Raw genomic sequence first — 24,242 nt, 5'->3', positions numbered from 1 at the left:
TTGACCATTAAATTGTCAATGATGTTAAATAAGGTTTGAGTGATTTTATATCTTCTCCTTGTTTAGGTTATGTTTTCATCTTTACAATTACCATTGCCAAACAAAAACTCATTTGTTAACTAATCCTCACATGATGAAAGTTATTGGTTACTTATTGGTGTACTCTTAGTTAACATCACTACACCGCCAGATAGACCTATATGAAGCACGCTTAAAACCAAACATTGTATTTTACAAAAGAATAACATTTCTACTTTCAGTATCCTGCTGGAAAGAAGGGAAGTTGATTCAATGTTAAGGCTGTTAAACTTTCAATTATTAAAATTTAAAACCCTGCCGAAGCAAACCTGCAGACTAAGCGAATTTTAGTTTGTCTAATTTGATTTTTTACTTAATAAGACATGGCCTACTTATCCCCCATTTAAATAACATTATATTTAATGAGTACTTCGGTATGCTGCTATGGGGGGGGGGGGGTGAAAGCTAAAACATGTTTTTTCACCTAATATAGGGTTAAATTAATTAATTTGATCAACATACATCCACAGACAAGCGAACGACAACAGTTTTCTTCTTCTTAATAAGAATACCATTGGAATATTAAATATACAGTTCCTGGGAATTTTCTCCGTAACATTTAGTTTTAAAACGACGCCTCAATATATTTAATTTTTTTAGCTCTACAAATGGTTGTAATGAAAATTTGACATTTTCATCTATAGATACACATTTGAAAATACTAATTTTTGAAAATTTGGATTCCCTACAATACTCCCATGACCTTGATCTTGCTATAGACATCCCAAGAACAAAACAACCTGCGCAGAAACGAAAAGATCACGTGGTTCGCGCCGGTAGGTGTGGCGTACCATTCAAACCTGCGCAGCTCGAAAGGCCCAGGGTTCTTTTGTTTCTGGTATGTCTATAGTTCCCCAACTCATTCAAGTTTATCCAGCCCTACACCTTCAAGTCAGATTCTTTAAAATCATACCTAAATTACTCCAGTTATCACGTTCACGGATGTGTATGTATAACAATTTGAACAAATATATTTTTGGCCTCTGGGGACATCAAACTGAGAAAGTAAATCAGTCCCGGGTCTATAGATATCCCAAGAACAAAACAACCTGCGCAGAAACGAAAAGATCACGTGGTTCGCGCAGGTAGGTGTGGCGTACCATTCAAACCTGCGCGGCTCGAAACGGCCCAGGGTTCTTTTGTTTCTGGTATTACTATAGTCTTACCACCACCTACGGTAACAGCTATTTCCCTATTGGGTAATTCGCTGAAAATATAAAACCATCAAAATATCAAACCAATCAATTCATCACTTGATTTTACAGAAGACATTTTAAAGTATACTCAAAAAAGGTATAATCTTTGACTATTGTATAATGTAACACACGCATATGCAGGATTCACAACTACCCGTATAATTTTATCAGCTCTTATTAACTATTAAAGTATTTACTCATACTTTGTATACACCTTCACCTGCAGTATTAAAACACTCCCTACAGTACTTCTGTATATGTTATTAATATAAACAGATATCTAGTTCATTATTAGTTAACCTTTGGTTGTAAATACACTAATACCATTTTAAATTAGAGATTGCCTTTCCATTCAACTTTTAGCCGGACAATAATTTGAAGGCATTGGGATGTTCTGCTGTAAAATATTTTGTTTAAACTTGCCAAACTAAATGTCTTGATATTTGTTCAAAAACTTAAAGAAAAGTAAAATTCATTAGCTTATTTAACTACCATTATTTTGCATTAAAACCCACTGGTGATAATGACCCTATCAATTATTAATTAATTGTAGGAGTAAAAAATAAAATTAAATACCACTGCCCAGGAAACCTCCAGAAGCAAATTTTCATTGTTCAATCGGATTTTCACTAAAATACTTTCTAAAATTTGTCAGATTTATTTATTTATAGGTTTAATGATTACTAAAAGTATGCTGCCACAGAGATAGAAAACGGGTTTGTTTATAAAATTGTAATAGTATCAGTAAATGTTATAAAATAGGCTAATAATTTTGCTCAGATTGATCAAAATAGGCCTAATATATTCAAAAGTCGAGCAATCTATAAAGGTTTACTTTCTCTCGGGAAGAATATATGAGGATTTGAAAAACAAGTTTTTTTTATATTTCTCTACTAGGTGAAACCCGTTGATATTGACGGTTACTGTTGAGGTTTCAAGCAAAATCATATTTTAACTAACAATCGATTATAACAGTAGGCCTACTCCATTTTTTGAACGTTTAGGGTTGTTCAGCGTGTTTTAAGTACGTCACTATCTTATATAATAATCAATAGGCCCAACTCAAATGAAAGCTGGTATTTCACTGAAGGTTCTCAGATCAAAACGTATAGGTTAATTGGAATTGAGTAAATATATCTACTATAATAAAATTAATTCTATATCCGAGAAATAAACAAATTTACCTTTTTTGATTGAGTACAGTATCTTGAACTTAACTGATTCAAACAATCAATATCTCTAATGAAAGCCTTTATTTCTAGGAGTTTTAAGGCCAAGACATATAAAATAACTAATATAAAAATGGAGTTTCACGTATCATTGAGTCCTAAAATAATTATAATTATTGTCGATTTGTTCATTGAGTCCTAAAATAATTATAATTATTGTCGATTTGTGATTGAGCAGCGTGCTTCAGGTATGTCCAATCTAAATAATCAATAGCTCAAATGAAATCTAGTATTACATTGAAGGTTCTTAGATAAAAAAAATAGGATGATGTAATTAGAACTGGTGAAATATATCTTTAATTGAAGTAAGAATTAAAAACAAAATCAAATTTATGTATTAGTAAAGTAATACAGTAGATAAATGAATGGTGATGCTTTAAGGCAAATCTGTGGGTGAATATCTTTAATTTAAGACCACAATTTTTATGAAAATCGGTCCGGTAGAAGAACCAAACTGACTCGGAAAGAAAAACTAATATTATTTAATATATAGATTATATGTAACGAGTACTTAGGCTTGCTGCTACGAGGAGGCTTAACAGTGTTATTTTGACCAAATAGTAGCTGTACAAGACAAAAGAAATAAATTTACTACAAAATTTGATCAATATAAAATCCATAAACAAGCAAACAGTGTGTAGTTTTTTTTCCTCCACAAGAATAACTTGTGAATTTTTAACATTCAGTCTTTTTAACTTTCCCTGACACCTTTGTACAACATTGTTTTTATTTTTAAGCTCTACAATATGGTCCTGATGAAAATTAGGAATTTTCTTGTTTTCAAGGGTAAGCCTTTAACATTTGAAAACCCCAAATTCAAAAATTTCAAAACCTCAAAAATACCCCAACCTCAAAAATACCCCATTCTTATGAATCATTATCTTGCTGGTTCGCGAACTCATTCAAGTTTATCCTGCTCTTTACTTTCAAGCTAAATTTTATAAAAATCTGACCAAAATATGTGAGTTATCACGTTCACAGACACATACACAAGTAAATTCAAACGAAGTGTTATTGGCCTCTGAAGACATCAAAGTGAAAAAGAAAATTGGTCAGGTTATAGGTTTTACCGTGCCAACTACAGGGAAAATCGCTAAAACAGAAAGTGATAGTTATAGCGCAATTTCACCAATCAAGGTGTTCTTTTATAAAAAATTTTTCAAAAAAAAACTTTCAAGATACAGTACCCACACAAACCAGTATCAAGATATTATAAAACATAAACATTTTGTAATTTTTTTACCTTTCCTCTGTTAAACTCACAACAGTCAAAGAACCATGTTCTAACCCCCTTGCCATGTTGATGTTTTTCTAATATAATTTTTGTTCAACAGGTAAATTCTCACAATGGATACTGGCATGAGCTCCGGAGGAAGTCTGACAGAGTCAGTGATGGACTCAGAAGAAGATGATCGTGCGTTTATCGAAATAACAGAGCTAGACAGACTGTTAGGTCTGCCGCCCCCTCGGTTTGACTTGGGCGCAGCCGACATCGATCCTCGGGTGTTGGAGGCCGATAACAGCAACAGTTTTGACCCGGAAATTGAATTCGCCTTGCCTCATAAACCGGGGTTGCCTCGTAGAATGGACCTAAGTCGTGCGAGTGATGTGGAAACGGAAGTTTGTTATGATAAAAAGTCAAGCAAAGTGTCGGTGACGGAATCAGTGGGTGAGGTGCCGGAGCAATATCTGAGGATGGAGGCAGTGCCACCAGCATCAGTCAGTGGACAAGGTAGGATGCCATGTTATTCTTTTATTTTATTTATATCTAGGCCATGTCTTAAGCAACAGTCTAAACCCTGGTCTCTTAACTACCTATCTAATGTTTATCTTTGTTAAACCATTCATTTATAGCCCAATACCAAAAGAGATCTAGGTTTGGAAGCGATCTTGCTCGGAATCGAACCAGCGACCTTAGATACATAGATGAGCACTCCGCTACCCAAACAAAATTGACTATGTACTGGATGTGTGACAATGTTCCACTCATTCTTCACTCACATTTGGGTTAAAATGCGCAAATAGTGGCGTCCCCGTCTTAAATAATTGATAATTGAAAATGTTTGAATGAATTACTATAAATCCTTTATTGCAACATCCAAGGTATACGTTTATCCGTTTCATACTTAGTCAGCATTTCAGCAACATAAAACTATCCTAGGACACGCCAGCCTTGCCCTCCAAGTAGAGTGATGGAAAACACCTTTTCTTTAGAATAATTGTCACTGCTGCTTCCCTATTAATTTTGGTTGAGAATGGGCCTAAGTTACGACTATATTACTTGGACATAAACCGTAGTGCATTTAGCGGATTTCCCATTTGGAAATCAGCTATTGTCGTCTCCACTGCCGTGTCGGATCATTGCGCTCAGGTCGCTACTATCGCGGGCTCTGCACCCTGCCACCTACCACAAAATGTCAACTCAAAGAGAAACACATGCCCTGAAAACCTTATCTTGCTCAGCAAGGAGATAGAATGAGAAAGCTGGAGCTGTCTAGAAGGAGTTACTTGCCCTGATGAATGTTTAAATTCAATAAATGCTTGTCTTAATAATCATCTTGATCGTTGTTGTCCCAAAAAAAATCAAAACAAAAATCTGATTTATAGCATTGAATTTAAAATCTTTTACAATTCATACAAACGAATATACAGTAGAACCTCTTTAATCCGAACTAATTGGGACCGGGGGTAGTTCGGACTATTGAATAGTTTGGATTACAGAACATAGGCCTATTGTTGTTTTTACATAACAATAGCTAGGGAAAAGTGAAAAATGCTTTTTAAATACAGTGTTTATTTAATACAGTAGTAAACATAGGGAAAAAACAGTATACTGTTACTGTACATTACAATTGAAATAATTACGGTGCGTATATCAATAAATACAGTATACAATAAAGAACTACTGTACTGTGTATAGAGTACAGCAATGAGGCATTCGGATTAGTGGACGTTCGGATTACAGGGGTTCAGATTAAAGAGGTTCTACTGTACAGGCAGGTATTGTTAACCTACTGATATATTGACAGCGTTATCCCTATGTTATCATTGGAGTTTTGGGTAGATGGAGTTATAGGATCTTCGCTCATACACTAAAGCTTTGAGTAAAATGTTTTATCCACTCAGAATAAAAAGATTTGCAAGATTAATTAGACAGGTATACAACAGCTAGAATGTAAATGTATTTTTTTATTAATGTTAGAACCATTTTTGAATTTTAAATTTAGGTTAGGCCTACTAAACAAATATTTATGATTTTCTTGATCTGTAGTTAAACCAAGTACAAATTGAATCTAATTTTATTTATATTAGATAAGGTTCAAGTGTAACCATATCTAGACCTATATTTTTAAAAGGGATTGGGAAAAAGTCTGAAAAAGTAACTAGAAATTAGCTTAGTATGCAGTTTTACTTCAATTGGAGATATTTGCCATTCAGGTTCTTAAAATAGCCATAATAAATTAATGTAATTGGTTTTATTACAAATTATCAAGTGTAAAAATTAACCCGGCAATGTTAATCCTAATAACATTTAATTTCCTAATTTAGTTAATTCCTAATTTAGTTTTAATTAGGCAGAAAAGAATTATTAGAATATTGGCAAATGAATCAAAGTCAGAACACTGCAGACCTTTGTTTTTACAAACTGGTATTTTAACTGTGATAAATCTGTATATATTCGAAGTCATTAGAAATTTAAGAAAAAATATTGATAATTTTAGATTAAGATGTGATGTTCATGAATATAATACTAGATTTAGGGACAAAATAGATATTACTAGATGTAGGTTAGGTAAGGCACAAAAATATCATGATTATTTGGCTGTGATATTATACAATAAATTACCAACTTGCCTAGTCAATTTAGAGTCTGATAAAATGTTTCTAACTAAATTTTACAAATGGCTACAGGAAAATCCCATGTACTCGGTGGATGAATACTTTGAGCGAGAAATTGTGATAGTTTAGGCTTGTTTTGTTATTTTGTTCTGAAATGTTTATTAATTGTTTTGTCTTTAAATTATTTATGATTCATGTTTGTTTAATAGTCCTTAAGCCAATACCACACTGTACCTGACTCGCCATAATTTCTTAATTTCTTATTTTATGTAGCTAACTTATTAGGCCTATTTTTAAAATTGACAAGACCTATTGTATTTTGTATTTACTTAACGGTCAATAAAATGTCTTATTGTCTTAATAATATACTACTTCATCACTAGGCTAATGATTTTAGAAGTTGACCATTATTCAATTTTTTGGTTGCTAACTAGTTAAAAATAGGTATTTACCTTCGTTTGGGTCAGCATCCAGTTCAGATCGTGGCAATGTCAACCGGAACCCTGTGTGCGACAGGCCTGTTCGTTGTGTTTTCGTTAGTAATTGTAAAATGTTATTCGTGTTCGTGATATGTGTTTCAACTATGACGACGCTACTTCAGCTGAATGTTCAACGTCTGACGATGGCATTATAATGCCGAAACGGCCGTAACTCAAGTTACAAAAGATTGAGCTGTAGACGAAGGTAAATACCTATTTTTAATTAATATCACAGCTCAGGGGCTAAAAATGGATTTTAATGCTAACTAGTGTTTAGTTAGTTGTGACAACAATATTTTGTGATGTCTATAGGCCTATCTTAAGTTGTGGTGTAAAAAACAATGTTTAGGAAATCTTATAAATTGACACGTTAAAACGTCCAATGGTATACTGTATATATTATTAGCCTATTGTTTTATTAGAAAATTCTGCTATAGGGAAGTAGCCTTTTTACCGTAAGTGGCATGGTAAGCCCTAAACCCAGGACCGATATCCTTTTTCACTTGGATGTCGCCAGAGGCAAAAAACACTATTTCTTCAAATTTTATATTATGTGTGTGTATTGTGTATGTACGTGTGTGTGCCAACGAGCATGATAACTCGAGTTAATTTTAGTCCGATTTTGATGAAATTTGGCTTGAAAACCGTAGAAATTTATATGAGTTCGCAAACCAGCAAGATCGACTCATAGGAATAGAGTGTTATGGGTTTTAAAATGTCCAAAAATAGTTTTTTCATCTTTTGCCCTCAAAACATGTAGGCTATCTTAAATGCCAAACAGGTATGTAGAGCTAAAAAAATGTATTTTATTAGTTTGGCTACTGAAGCGTTGTTGTGTAGCCCCTACAATGAAAGGATGTTGATCAGATTATTTTGACAAATTTATTTATTTCTTGTTATAAAAAAAAAACACTTTAGGCCTACATCTAATGTTATTTAACTGGGGATTAAATTATATATGTATGTTTTTTCGGTGTAAATATTGAAGTAAAAATCTTATAAGACAAATTTAAATTCGCTTAGACCGCATGTTTGCTGGGGTGGTGGTATTTATTAAACACAATTATTTCAGTGTTTACAAAGTACAGTATCAAGGGCTCAATACTAAAGGGGTACGAAGGGTTAGTTTATCCATAGACATCATTCATAGGTAGTTAATAAAGCTATGCTATTTAACAAAGATGGACATTAACCACATGCTACAAAGGCCTTATATCTTTCTAACACAATTTAAACATTTTTCAGATTTCTGTTAAGATATTTTGACTATTCCACAATGTTACGAAACTGACAAAAAACTAGAGTACTCAGTGAAAGTATGCAATAACAAAATTTTATTTGAACCATTTAACTAACATCTTTAAAAGGCAACACACACTCCTAACTCTTGTTTTCATTCTCTCATAAAAATTAATTAATGTGTTTAATTATTATCAAGCATTTCTAATAAACATTAATATTAACATTTCCTAACAGCTTTAAAACCAGTATAAATTAAACCATAGATTAAAAGGAGTAACCAACTCAGCATATATAACATCCTCTATTTTATGTAACCTATTATGTTATTGACTGTTATCGTGGAGATTCTTTTAGGATCCCTATAGCTGTGTAAAACTATTGACTTTTAGATTGAAATTTTAAATTTATTGAACTATTGTATCTATTTTTTATTCTAATAGATCATAGTTGTTACAGTTTATTTTTTTTCTCCTAGTCTTTTGATAACTTTATAATTGGTGAGGCTAAAATCATGCAACTGAGTTTCCGTTTGACTTGGTTAAAACTCAATGTATGGCATAAATTGATAGCACCATATTCTTGGAGTCTCAACTTTACTGTCTGTTTTAATTTTTTTAATTGAGGAATGTGATGTCTACTTATCGATACCCTAGTCAGTCAAAAGGTCCAACCCTAAACGGGGTAGGCCCATGGAAGGTTTGATGGTAACAGTGTCCTTTTTGTTATTAAGGTCTAGAGTTGAGGATTGTAGTAATTAAAATAAATCCGGCACATACTTATATATCTTGTCAACAACCTTTATTATGGGTAAGAGGTAGGAGTAATCATGATATTTTATATGGGAAATATATGCAGTAGATTTTGAATCGTAGTTTTTATAGCAATGGGGGCCTGCACTATTTTGTATAGAATTATGAGGACCATAACATACTAACTTAAATCAAAGCAGGGTTTTTTATCCGAATGTTCTTTATGGAAAAATAACACAAGTTACAAACTGTTAAGGCGTAATTTTACAGCAATTGGAGTTCGACAATTTTGTCCACAATTTAAAAGGCTATAAAAAATATTATAGCCTTTTAAATTCTTTTAAATCAAAATCGTTTGGGCCATTTTGATAAACTTTCTTTTTTGTTACTTTTGGGGTTTTCATGGGCAAATCGCCAATTATAATAAAAAAATCCTTGTGATACCATGGATTCGTATAGTACTGTACCTACATACAAAATTTAATAAAAATCGGACTACAGGTGTGGTCTGTAGCTCTGTACACATCCACACATACAGACAGACGACAGGCATCACTTTGAAAACCACTGTTTTGGGTTCCGGGGGGCACAAAACTGATACTTATAACTCTAACTCGAAAATTTGGACGGAAACAATACTTTTGCCATACTATGTATAGGGAGGAAAGTAAAAACTATTTGGATCGTTGACACGAGATTAACGCTACACGGTAAAGGTGTTTTTGTAGGCTAGGCTTGATTATGCGCTGTACAGTGTACACAGAACACAGAGCTGCCTGTGACATAGTGAATGACCAAGGCCGACCCCCCGCACAGAATGCGAGTATGCGACCCACGGGGAGTGGACCTACTGACTCTGTGACTAGATCTGCAACGTAACAACATATTAGAGAATTAAAACTTTACAATAGTGTACAACATTACCAAAAAATAGCACTTACAATTTTCAAAATTCCCTTAATAATAAACGATTTGGAGTTGTAAATCCCCATAGTTATAGCCATAACTAAATATGTCCATATGTTCCATTTCTTAACAACCTGAAGTACAGTAATGTATATCATACATAATCCTAATCCATATCCTAAATATCTATATCCTAAATATCTATATCCTAATGATTATAACAAATATGATTTGCTCCATTATTTTAATACGTCTTGCTAACTAGAAGTATGTTTTATCTGTATTAGGAAGCAGTATTAAGCGTTCTTTGTTAAGATTAAACTACTTTTAAAAACTAAAAATGGATAACGTGGAAATATTAGGTTAATAAACTTGTAAGGTCTTGAGTATTTAAAAAATAATATGTCTTGTAAATCGTGATAAATTAAAAGGTGACTACAACTTAAGTATTTATTAGTAATGATACATATCGTACATACATCGTAAATTAGTATATTTAATTAGTTGTAGATATCAAGTTTATTATCAGCTAGATTAGTATCTCTAATATTAGTACTGAGATTGTTCACGACAGCGTTTGTTGAAGTTAAATTGTTTAGTGGCAACAATTAATTTACTCGGCATAGAAATATTCTAAGTAGTTGGTATAATAATTCAAATAGAACGGAACATGGCGCTAGAAAGCTATTTGTTCCTCAAAGATTTTAAAATAGATACGTTAAAATTTGTAAATTGTATTTGAAATTGTGTTCAAGCCATTTTATCAATTAAAAATTAAATTTTGTTTAGTAGTAGTAGTTGTTACAGTTGTAAAATAAACTTGATACAACATCTAAATGGGCGTGTTTAAAATCAATAATTTACTGAAATATTACGATTATATAACAAAAAAAAATATTTATTATTAATAACGTTTATACACAATATAGGCCTATTACTAAATATTTTAACAAGTTAAATATTTTCCACTTTTCAAGGTTTATTAACTGATATGGTTACACCCATAACTCATAGTTATACATTTTCATTGATTTATCTTGTAACACCTCAAAATGTAACAAAACTATTATATCCAATTAGTTAACCATTACATGAGCATACACAGCAATATAGATCAGCTGATACATTTAGTACACACATATAAGTAATTTCGCGTCGATCTGTAATGCAGCCATTTAGATGGCGTCCTCCGGTCTTATCAACGGCTTATCGCCCTTATCAGTGGAGAGCTCGGCCGTCTTGTCTTCGTGTTCAATCTCCTACCAGACGATTACACGTGTTGCGTCGATAACAAACCATTGTGACGGTGTTGGTAAATACATCTGCCACTAGAACGTAATAATAAAAAAATGGTAAACGTATAAACGTCGATAGAAATGCATCATTTACAGTATTGTCAACTTACACTGTGATTGACAAATGTTTTTGGGGGTTAGCGCTGTAGGCTTATAGCCTTACAAGTCTTATCTGAATTTCTGCCTATTTAGTTTGTTTATTATCTGTTTGTGTGTCGGGGATTTATGCTGTATACTCTAGAGAAACTTGGGCATCGATCAAAGTCTTAACACTTGTCCATGTTTTCACCAAATCTTGTTTGGAAATTGCTGTTCTAATATTTTGTCCCAGGGGGGGGGGGGGCTTAAAAAAATTAAATTCCAGGGATGGATTATTAAATTATTAATATATAGATATTGATTGGTTTTTCAGGGTGACGAAAGGAATAAATGCAGTTTTTACTCTAGCTTTGATATTTTTTGTAAGCATTTTAATATTCACTGTTTCACAGCTGAGTGAAATATTTTTTAAACGCTGTTAAAAGTCAATTGCTCATCAATTAAGCCTACAAAATGTACGCTCTACGTTAACATTTGTTTTTGTGATAGTTTTAATAGAGGGTTATTTTTAATTTTAAAGCAATACTGTACCTTTTTTGAGCACGTAAATGCACAACTGCAGTTTGAAAGGGACGTCGACGACCCAGATGCACCAAGAATGATGAGCTTGCCAAAACTGGCAACGTTGCAGTGACACATTCCGTTCATCCAAGCTCTTTAGAATCTTTAGATAATCCGTTAAATGCTATCTATCTAAACATAATTTTCCTTCTGGATCTTCCAATAAGTCGTATAGTTTACTTTAGTTAGAATTACGTATCAGGGGTTACTTCATTGTCATTGTCTTAGTCATTGCTCGGTAACCTTTACCCCACGACTTGGTGTATTTTGATCGGAAGCTAATAAGAAAAGGTTGACATTTTAATTCACATCATTTTATGATCGGCTATATTGGTTTTGCTTAAGTTTTAATACTAGATAGTCTATGATCTAGCTTTATCATTGTTGCTGTTGCTTAGCAACTATTACCACCAGATGATTCATTGCCTTGTATTTTGCATGTTGCATTTAATTTGTATCGGATGTTTTAAACTACCGACTAGTGCCTACTTACTTTCAAAATATGACTTATATTTGATGTGAATAGATCCAAAAAATCTAATCACATAGCTTATCGTAGCAATAACATCGATTAGATGCTATTGATGTTTCATGAAAATACGTTTCCTTAAATTTTACATTCGCCTATTGGGTCTGATGATGATTGGAGTGTCTAATCCAAATCGATCACCACTTGCCAACTTTCATATGTATTTACCGTCTGTATAAGTGTAAATATATTATTACCAGTGTTATTAGACGTATATCTTTTTTTTCAGCCTTAAATTTTAGTCAAGCATCTTTTTCTGTAGTATATAAATTACAAAGAAAACTTCATGCAATATTGTACATAGCTTGTAACTTCTACCTTTCTTTAAATAATCATAACGCTTCCACAATCCATGTAAATCCCATGAACCCATGAAAACTATAAGTCACACCCCCAAAATCCATATAGGTACTAAAATGTTCGTCATGACGAGAAACCTTGCACAAAACTATCCATTATTTCATAAATTGCCATTTAAGGTCGTAATTCCTTTTTAAAGGGAACTTTCCATATAGGATGTTTAAAAATACCACAGCTGTACTTAATTGTTTGTCATTCTTTCAAATCATTACCTTATTGAAATCAGGTGTGATTATTTGTTTGTATTACTGTATTCTGTTTGTTTATTTAAGCTTAACTTAACCAATCAATAGTTTTATTAATACTTGTGAAGTCAAAGGGGGATGAAGCCCGTGGGTACAGCTAGTGTAAATAAAGCATCTTAAAAAACTCGGTCAAGTAAATAAACAAACACCTCTTAATTGTATTGGCCAGTTGTTTCATTTGATTTCTGTAAAAATCTGTCTGTGGTACAGATCACCTAAGAAATTCTTTCATAGCAAAACCTTTCGGCAAATCTACACACTCTGAGCTTCATTTTGACTATATTTGCCGTATGCCTATATTTTTATTTGGTTAAACGATGGCCACACATTTGACTGCATCATACTAATAATATAATAGATCAGTGGTACCTTTTCATCTGTACTGTCGTTGTTTTATTTTTTCCGTTATTGACTTATACTAGTCAATGCTTATACTTGATTATTATTTTACTAACGTACGTGTGGCATATTTTATTTACACCTATACACGATTGTATACTGAAGAACTCCCATTGCATAGTGAAATAAATATACATTATCTGCATGTATATAGTGGGTTATAACGTGAATCATCAAGTTATTTTATTTTGCATGATACAAAACAGAATACAGATCCCATTACAGTATTATCCTAGTTTATACACAATAGAAAACATGCTATGGGTTAATGAAATTGAATATAGCCTAAAGTGAAACGTTCATAGACTTCGTATAGTAATAAATATGAATTTCTTTAATACTTTTCAATGAAATGACGATTATAGACAAAGCTGTTAATTATTAATAGCCCATACAGCTAATGGCAACTAAGGGACCTACAGTTTATAGTGGAAGCCGAACCACATTTTTGCCTTTGGTATATACGAATTGGTCTAATTATCATGATAGTACTGCAGATAGTCGTAGCGTGTAGTCCTATTCCGCCCGAGTTTTATTTCGCCCGGAGCCTAATTACTCCCAATTCGCCCGCGGTCCCAGATTAACCCCTATAATCCTCAGCTCTACCTGCGTCAGGAGTCCTATTCCATCCACGGTGGCGAAGCCCCGCCTCCTTGGACCCCACCCACCCCCAGATAATGTAGCTATATAAAAGCCCTCCCCTACCCATCACCCCTACCACTTTATAATCTGGAACTTTCCTTTGGGTTGAAACGCTTCAACAGTAATCTATATTGATAAATGCTTACGACATAACAGATTAATAAAATTGACTGTCCATGAACTGTTAGTAACTGTACGGTAACTGTATGTTTCTGTACGGCAAACAGAAACATATGATAACACTGCAATCCAAGACATGGCCAAACAAATGCCACTAGTTAGCTGCTTCTAGTGTTAAATAACTCTCTTGGAAAAATGCGAAACTCTGCTATTTCTCCCCTGTTATTTCTCACGGACAACGCTTGGACATTCCAAGTCAACATCCCTCGCGCTTCATTCACATCCTGTCTGGTTATTAATAAGAAAATATTGTCGTAGACTAGTAAAAATAGCTTAAAATTTACCTGTACCTAGAAGTAATTGTAATATAATTTCTGCCAATGGATTCTTACCAATTCTTCTACCAATGGTAACAATGATTGTTTTGTTCCTACTGAGAGTTCTAATTGTTGTTGTTAATATTTTAACATGTTTTTAGTTTACTTTTATTAGTTTCATGTTAATCCCCCTTAGTATGACGATTATAAAATAGAAAAATGAATATCGAAACCTGTTTTATTTATTTGTGAACAAATTATACACGACAGATTGTGAGGTGTCATATCTCACTGAAAAAGGAATTGAAGCAATACAACGACCTGTAAGGCAAGGCAAATAACTGAATTCCATGTAATTGTTTGTCAAAAAGTTCATAAGAAATGTAGGGCGCAGTTTATTAATTTAAAGTCTCCATTCACAAAACAGGAGGATGATACCAGTTGTTCCCGTTCGACACGTTCTAGTGAAACCTATTTTGATTTCAAAAGTAATTGTTTTTTGTGCACAGCTATTACAAATAGAGGAAAAAACGAATGGATTGAAGCTCGGACGCTAAACTTAAGAACATCAGTAGTGCTATAAAAGTACAGTTAACGTAATGATGAATGGGCTGACAAAGCCCAAAATACCCGTTGAATGGGCCGTCAAAATACGGTTTCTAAATGTGTTCGATTTGCCTATTATGAAAGCATGTTATCAAAAACAATGTTTAGTAAACTTTCAAAATGGAAAATCTATACCACAACAATAAGAATATCTTTAATCTCCTTGCGGATTAATGTGGCTGCAGCTGAAATCGTATTTATTTGTTCTTTTTCAGTCTCATTTTTATTTTTTGATTTACGATACTCCTGCAACACATAAGAAGCTGTACTTTTAAAAGTAACAATGTCCTTAATTCCAACTGTGTCAATAAAGATTTCATTCTCAAAATGGTATATGAGTTTCTGTTTCATAAACTTATCTGAATAAGGTTCATACTCACAGGATGCAGGAAGAAATTTTTTCATTTTATGTCACTGATGGTTAATTGTTATTCATCGTTTTCTCTCATGTACATAGAGACTTTTAAAATGCTTCGTGGCGTACTTCATCTCCTGGGCGACCGGGCAGAGTTTCAAATCAAAATAGGTTTCACTAAAATGTGTCGAACAGGAACAACTCGTATCATCCTCCTGCTTTCTGAATGGAGACTTTAAATTAATAAACTGCGCCCTACATATTTTATGAACTTTTTGACCAACAATTACATGGAATTCAGTTATTTTCCTTGCCTTACAGGTCGGTGTATTGCTTCAATTCCTTTTCCAGTGAGATATGACACCTCACAACTGTCGTGTATAATTAGTTCACAAATAAAACAGGTTTCGATATTAATTATTTTTCTATTTTACAATCGTCATACTAAGGGGGATTAACATGAAACTCATGAAAGTAAACTAAAAACATGTTGAAATATTAACAACAACAATTAGAACTCTCAGTAGGAACAAAACAATCATTGTTGCCAAGTTGAAAACCATAGCTCAAAATTTCCCTGAATTACAATAAATTATTAAAATTGTTTGACAACATTATTTTCCTGTAAGAATGTAAGTACTTACCTTAACTTAACTTATTATATACCAAAAGTTGCGGAATTTAATTCTTTAAAAATTTACTCATTTACTTATTTAAGCTACCTGTAAAAGTTTAGGACTTATTGGCTAAAAACATAAATATTTCCGGTAGCCATTTTGAAAAACCTTTCATACAAGGCCAACGCACCTCCGTAGAGTGGTAGACTTTTCACCATAGTTTTTTTCAGCCATTTTTACATAAGAATCCATTGACAGAAATTATATTACAATTACTTCTAGGTTAACCAACAATTTTACTAGTCTTAGTGTACGCAACTCGCGTAAAAAGAGTAAACGACACTATCTTAACGCATTCCTTGCATAAACTACTACATTACATTGTATACGAAAAGTAAAAAAAAATTGTCTAATAACTCTTAAAACTTTTGTGCTCTCATACTGTTATCTCATCAGACGATAAATTTACATAAAAGATAGCAAATGGTGATCGAGTTCGATTCGACACTCCAATCATCATCAAACCCAATAGGTGAATTATTTACATTGAATAATAAAGCAAACTCAAAGGTGTGCAGTTGGGTATTTAACACTAGAAGCCGCTAACTAGTGGACTTTGTTTGGCCATGTCTTGGATTGCAGTGTTATCATATGTTTCTGTTTGCCGTTAAACGCAATATTTAAAATAATTAAATTGCTTATTTGCACATTTTGGATAGGGAGACAAACATACAGTAACTAACAGCACATAGGTGGCAAATTTTATTAATCTGTTATGTCGTAAACATGTATCAATATCACTGTTGAAGCGTTTCAACGCAAAGGAAAGTTCCAGATTATAAAGATTCAACATATCTTTACAACGGCTACATCAATAAGGGCACATGCCCCTTTATATTTTAATGCTTAAAACTTCGTGTTTAAACTTTACATTAATATAAAGGAAATTCGCTTGGTTTGTCTGGTTTGTCAAATAAATATTTTAAGCTTAAATAACCGCGTAGTCGGAGGTGGATAACGGGGTGATGGGTAGGGGAGGACTTTTACATAGTTGGGGTTGGGTGGGGTCCTAGGAGGCGGGGCTTCACCACCGTGGATGGAATAGGACTCCTGACGCAGGTAGAGCGGAGGATTATAGGGGTTAATCTGGGACCGCGGGCGAATTGGGAGTAATTAGGCTCCGGGCGAAATAAAACTCGGGCGGAATAGGACATAACCAGTCGTAGTACTCACCGTGCGGACCACACCAAGGAAAGGTTTAAGGTTAATCCACACCAGGGAGTATTGCGTCCACAGTGCATGCCTATAAATATCCAAAATTCTGCTTAATAACAATAAATAATATTAACCATCATAATCTAACTAATTATCTAACATTGTCAAATATCAATCATAAATACAAAAGAAATAAAGAAAAACGCGATAACCAAAAACCATCTGTTTTACACAAAAATGCGATCATTATTGTACCAATAATAATGATTTGAACTAGAACCGCCTGAATAGAATTTGATATCGGTATGGATTTGCTAGAGACTCGGCCGGGGACACAATAGTCCCTCTATATGTGAATATAGCCATCTGTGTGAGCTTGTGAGCCCCTCTCACTGCAGGCACCTGTCTCAGGTAGCAACGCTTTGTCCTTGAGTCTTCAGTCTTCTGTCTCTAGCGTCTCCACACTCCAGTGATGTAGAAGCGGTGGATATCCATTGACGTTGGATATTGCAAGTAGACATACAATGGTAAAATTGTGAAGTTAACGTTTTTATGTTACGGTATTGCATTTTTGCGACGTTAATCGTTAGTGTGGACTTAATGTTTTCCTCTTAAAAGTATATTCATGATTTGTTCTTTACTCTTGCTTATGATACCATTTGTAAAGTATTATTTGGTAAAAACAGTAGTGGTAAAAGAAACAAAAAGAAAGCAATAAAATATCCGTGTTCTATTTATTTCAGTTCTATTTTATAAAGCAAAAAGTGATAAATCTTAGAAAGGAATGTGTAAAATATAACATTTTATATGTGAAGAACTGTATTGTAACTCAATAACTCATTTATTCGACTAAAGTAACAAAAATACATATTTGCATTAGTCACTTGACACAAAATATATATTTACGTCTAAAATTAAAAAGGAAACAATGGTGTTTCAATCAAACTAGATTAATGGCAAGCTTATTTTAACTTAACTAAACCCACCACAAACGCAAGCGAATTTGTCTGTATAAAACGAAGGGTCGTATTATTAGGCAAAGAGCAAGTTTGATTTGAAAAATTATATTTCAGTTTCAAAACAGTCGTATTGTTGGTTGAACATTTTTATTAGGTAGTTAAACTATTGAGTTTTTGAGTTTATAAGCAAGAATGTATTTACCTATATAATACGTTTTATATGTATATGATTAAAACTCATACAAAGGAAATATATTTTTAGTTTTCTCGTATTTTTGTGTGGTTATAATTGTTTAAATTTATCTTATCAATAAAATATCGCCTATACAGTATCATATTTCTTGTATTTTATTTCAACTATCTTAGTTGATACGTGGAACATCTAATTTATAAGCCTATAGCAGAGCCTATAGGGCTAATAGGAATAGGTTTAATATTTTTTTATTCTAGACATTTTTGAACACAGGCAATTTCAATGCAAATAAGATAAATGCGTTTATTATTCGTACAGTTCGTTATTACTTTATGTAATTTAAGTCGATTCGATAGGAAATACAAACGTATTAATCAATGTACACACAGATCGTCAATTATTTAAGAGAATCCTTAGTTCTTTATAGGTATTTTTTGATAATCAATTTAGTTAGCTTCACTGCACCTTATTAGTTAACAGTTATATGTGGCTAGTCTTAAACAAACACCCAGTATCAATATATGATGCTATATGTTTGTTTTGAATTTTGAACGTATTCATAAATAAAAATTAACTTTTAGTAAACTCTACTAATATAGTTAAGCTCTAGTTCAATCCTAAATCAATAAAAAATACATCAAATAAATTCGCCTATTGGATCTGGAGTGTCCAATCGAAATCGATCACCACACACAATTTTTGTTTGTATTTACCGTCTTGTGAGTCAATAGTATGAGTTTAAATATATTATTATAGTGTTATTTGACGTATTTTTTGTACTTTCAGGTAATTTAATAACACGTACGATGCTGATCAAGAAGCTATCCAGTTCAATAAGTGTTATACGTTCCGGTATTTTACATTGCCATTGTTGTATCGGTCTGCTTATTTAGGGCTGGACAGGGGCAGGGGTTGAGTTTGTGGCAGTTTTTGATTTATTTCCCTCTAGGGACTTAGACGACCCATTTGCAATACCAAGAACATGCAGGGTGTGCCAGAATTGGCAACGTCGCAGCGTGGACATTACTCTCCTTCTGGTTATTTGGTATCTGACTCATCTATTGTACACGTTCGGCGTTGTTTACATCTTTTTATATTTGCAAAATTATTGTTTATTTAATATTTACTCAAATTAGCGTCGAAAATTGTTAGTAAAACATTGCTAGTTTCTGATTGTAATTGGTTAGTTCACCTTCACCCACATTAGGAAAAATGTAATTAATATTTCGATAGTTGAAATAGTTTTAAGCTATATGTTATTTTTATGGATTTAACTGAATAGGATTAAGCTGAGTTGTTAATTTTATTCCGGTAAACATATCTAGTAAAAAATACATCCCGTTTGATTCGATTAAATATTACTCAATTATTAATTAATAGTCATTACTTTTGTACACTGATTGAAGTGGAAAATAAATTAAGAATAATTTTTATCCTATATCGGAACATTTTTGGTTCTTCTGCTGGCGAGGCTTTGAATTCAATATAAAAACTAATACCAATATTAATAAAAAAAAAAAACTAAACTAAATCTTTTATCAGATTTGAGTGTGTATTTTTATGTTTGTTGAAAATATTTTAAAATACCACATGTGTAAAATATAGTAATTAATACATTTCATAGACTTTAGTACGTTGCATAATACTGTTTGTCATATACCACTGCAAGTTATACAGGGTGTCCCGGAACTCTCTACCAATATTATAGGGCATTGCTCCTAAATAAGAAATATACCTAAATATTATATTTAAATTGTCCGGAAGTCCTTAGTTACTCACATAGCCGCCATTTTGTTTTTTTTCAGTTATTAATTTTTTTCTTAAGAATGGTTAAACATACGAAATGGAAACTTTGCACAAACATTTATGACAACTAGACAAAGCTACAAAAAAATTATGACAATTTTTCAAATTCACAAAATAAAATGGCGGCCATTTAAAATTTTTATAAAATCAAAAGTTTTTGAGTTAATTAAGAGACAAAATTTTAAATGGCCGCCATTTTGTTTTATGAATTTGAAAAATCGTCATAATTTTTTTGTAGCTTTGTCTAGTTGTCATAAATGTTTGTGCAAAGTTTCCATTTCGTATGTTTAACCATTCTTTAGAAAAAAATTAATAACTGAAAAAAACAAAATGGCGGCTATGTGAGTAACTAAGGACTTCCGGACAATTTAAATATGATATTTAGGTACGTTTCTTACCCAGGAGCAATGCCATAAAATATTGGTAGGGAGTTCCGGGACACCCTGTATAATACTACCTCAATTGCGAGATAATAATTGTATATAAAGTTTACTCTGTTATATAGTCGTATTGAACAAAAAATATTTCTAAGGTAAACGGAATGAATATTAGTTACGATGAAACAGCATTTCCAACATACTTAAAACCTCGGTATTTTCATTGGATAAAATAACTTAAATACGTTTCCAGAATAGTTTAAAATTCAAATTAAAAATCATTCGGACATAGCTCAATAATTACAGCACACATTGTGCATGCCCAACCTAATAATAATCCGAACGTAGGATGGCACATCTGTGGGTTTAGTTTGTCTACTATTTACAATGTATTGGTATTTGATGCCTGATGCTAAGGGTTGTACGTAGAGAAGGGTGTAAGCCTGAACTGTACGACTACGGAGGTTTATTAGTAGATCCACGCTGTTGTGTATAATGTCCTACTTTCACTCACTTTCACAAGCCTAGCTGCAACCGCTGACAACTCCCTACTATATTAAAAGATTTTCTCACATTTTGTACAGTCAACATTTTGAATGATTTTTGTAAGTTGGATGGTGGTATGGTTTGACTGAGTGGGTTAATACTATTTTGTCAATTAACTCTATTCTAAGAGGGTTTTTGCATGTATAGCCTAATAATGTATAACTACTAAATTACTAAATTATGTATTTATTTAAAATTGTATAAGCGGGTTGTAAATGCTAAAATAGGTATAATTTAATACAGTATTATGTAGTGATTTATAATAGTTTATTTCAAACTACTGTACTTTACTAATTATTACATATTGCACTTGTGATATAATATATAGTTTACATTACAAATACCCTTATTATTTTCCAAAATAAACTTATCACACACTTTTTAAATAAGCTCTATATTTCGGCATAAGCCTTCTTCAGGAACAAACAATAACAAATACAAGAGGTTCTACCCGCAAATTCACGGGTGTACAGAAGCCACCATTAAATTAATTTAATCAACTCCGACTTTATATTTCACTTAAAGGGCCCAAGCTCGCGAAAATGTCGTCTAAAAGGATGTTAAAAGCAGTGAAACCTTCATACCTTACGTCCTGAGGTGGCCGAGGTGGGTACGGGTGTACCTGAACTCGCCGCTCTCCTCCACGACGTCTGCAATACTTTAATACTTTTCAATGAAATTACAACCTGTTAAAGATCGGTGACAAACTCTTGGAACGAACAACATACATGGTTTGTTAATCTCATATTCATCGGTTGAAGTTCATTGTTGGTGATGGTGAGTTAATGTTGTTCAAAGGTTTATTGCGGACATTTTCCATCACGAATGTAAAAAACAATACACAACGTTTCGGGATCTGGAATCTGATCCCGTCTTCAGGTGAAAAAACTTAACTAACACATTACAACTAACAATACACAAACGTCCAACCTAAGTTGGAAAACACTACCGAGGGTAGTAGTCAAAAAATATGCACTGTATAACTGCATAATACAGTCAAGTCAAGATACAACATGCAATTAATAACAAATTACAAAACACTATAATCTAAACCTTTTATAGATTATAGTGTTAAGTATGATTAAGTATTAATTGATGAGCTTGCTCAAGCTGTCTTAATTTTAAGTCTGATGCGTCTTTTGCCAATTTTCTTATTCCTTTCAATGAATGACACTGTTGAAAATTTTGAGAATGCTCTCTCGCATGAATAGCCACAGGTTTTTGTTTATCAGGATGGTTTACATCATATCTGTGGCCATTCATACGAACTCTAAGACCATTTGTTGTTTTGCCAATGTAGTCTTTAGGACAATTTTTACAGGAAATTTGGTAAATTACATTAGTAGAATCACAAGTGATATTACTATTTATGTTATATGATCTTTTAGTTTGGCTGTTTGTGAAAGTCTTTGATGGGATGATTAATTTGCAAGTGGCACATCGTGGTTTGTTGCATTGATTACAGCCCAAAGGTTTTGCTGATGGTTGGGAAGTGGGAGGTAGTTTGGGTAAATACCCTTATTCAAATTCAAATTCTTTATTAAGCATGTAGACATAGTTACAATGTATATGCCAAGTCAAAATTAAAAAATGACAACTAAATAAAACAATCCCTCTAAAAACTAATTATACATTTTCAAACTTATCAGTTAAAAAGGCAATCACTGAGTAATACATCTTTCCAATTTAATTAATTATTTACATACCTAATCATTATGCAGGTTTTAACATTCTAAATGAACAGTTTCATGTCTGAATGTTGAAATACAATTACTAGTATTAGTTATATAGGGTAGTCTATAAACGGGATATGAATTGTCTTTCATCTTTAATGATGAAGATGTTGATGAAAATAAAGACTGTAAAATAATTCGTACACGCTTATTATCTTTACGTGACTTAATAAGTTAGCTTCATAGTTGACGTAACACCTTGCTTATGTTTATAATTAAATGCAGCTGATGCTGAATCATGTTCATAGGTGTGATCCTTAGTAGCGCTTTATTACGTAATAATCCTAATTATTTAGGTGACTGTTAAAATTGAATGATTTATAACCTAAGTTATTGCAAACAAGATTACTGTATTTGAAGGTCTAATCAAACGTTTTAAAACGGACAGGCTAGATTTAAATTTTATAAATTTACGTTCTTTCCCATGAATGTATTGTATTACAGTACTAATTGTGTTCAACCCTTCGTTGTAGTACAGATTATTAATTTATTTCAAAACATCAGGACACGATACGATAATCTATTGTTATGTAAAACCTTCTTTTAATCTATGGTAAAACTAGATGTTTCAGTCAATGATATTACCCACAGGCTCCACCCCGTTTGACTTCATAAGTATTGATACAACTTTTGATTGGTTAAGTTAAGCTGAAATAAACAAAACAGAATACAGTAATACAAACAAATGTACAGCTGAGGTATTTTTAACATTAGGTATGTGGAAGATTTCCTTTGGATAGCAATTGCAACATTATAGAGCAATTTATTAAATAATGGATAGTTTTGCGGAAGGTTTCTCTTCATGAAAAACATTTTAAGTATATGGTTTATGGGGGTGTGACTTGTAGTTTTCTCAAAAGTTCATGAGTACTTTGGGATTTATATTTGGATGAGGTATGTGTTAGCCGTTGGACTACACAAACAGGGATTTTACTCAAAGATACCTAAAACAGTTCACTATACCTAGGAAAGTAACAGTATAATTATATAGGTCAAATCAAATCAGTTTTATTTCCACAATATACAAAATTTACAATTGTTCAACAAATAAAATACGAATATATAGTTTTGAAGCATTATACTACAGTACATCGTTTACGTAAAATAATTCAAGTAAAATTAAATTTATTTATAAAGCTATAATAGTATAAACTTAAATACTAGTTGAAATATGTTTGCTCCGGCTAGAATAATAACTAATGTACTGTAATAGGTAATGGAAATGAGTCTACATAGACCTCAGTGGTCTGTGCGTATACTCGAGTTGTAAATTGTTTTTAGCTAATTTTCTATTGAAGAAAAGTTTAAAATTAAATAAAAATTTACTATGTACTATGGGCACGTGTAAAGATAAAGATAAAGTTTAAAGATTATATAAAAAGGTCTAACTAATAAACATAAAGTAATAATAAGAATGCAAAAGTGCTGAATTCTAATTTCAAATTCAGATGTAGTGATCGATTTGTTAAGAAAATGTTACTATCAAGTGATATTAATGTGGCATGTTTATACAGATGATTCAAATCAATGAACTATGACGTTTAAAAAC

At 32.5% G+C, this 24,242-nt stretch overlaps 1 protein-coding gene across 3 annotated transcripts in view; it reads left to right on the top strand.

Moving 5' to 3' along the window:
* Positions 1-24,242, top strand: part of LOC128991276 (uncharacterized) — a 114,378-nt gene that overhangs the window by 35,752 nt on the left and 54,384 nt on the right. For all 3 annotated transcript variants that reach the window (XM_054414009.1, XM_054414007.1, XM_054414008.1), the window contains exon 3: positions 3,838-4,235. In XM_054414009.1, the coding sequence (XP_054269984.1) occupies positions 3,851-4,235 (385 nt within the window). In that variant the 5' untranslated portion in view covers positions 3,838-3,850. The remainder of the gene's footprint in view (positions 1-3,837; positions 4,236-24,242) is intronic.

This window comes from Macrosteles quadrilineatus, unplaced genomic scaffold (genome assembly GCF_028750875.1).
Source record: "Macrosteles quadrilineatus isolate MER2022 unplaced genomic scaffold, UCM_ALF_1.0 Scaffold_4__1_contigs__length_99947679, whole genome shotgun sequence".
NCBI lineage: Eukaryota > Metazoa > Arthropoda > Insecta > Hemiptera > Cicadellidae > Macrosteles > Macrosteles quadrilineatus.
This window is presented reverse-complemented; position numbering and strand designations above follow the sequence as displayed.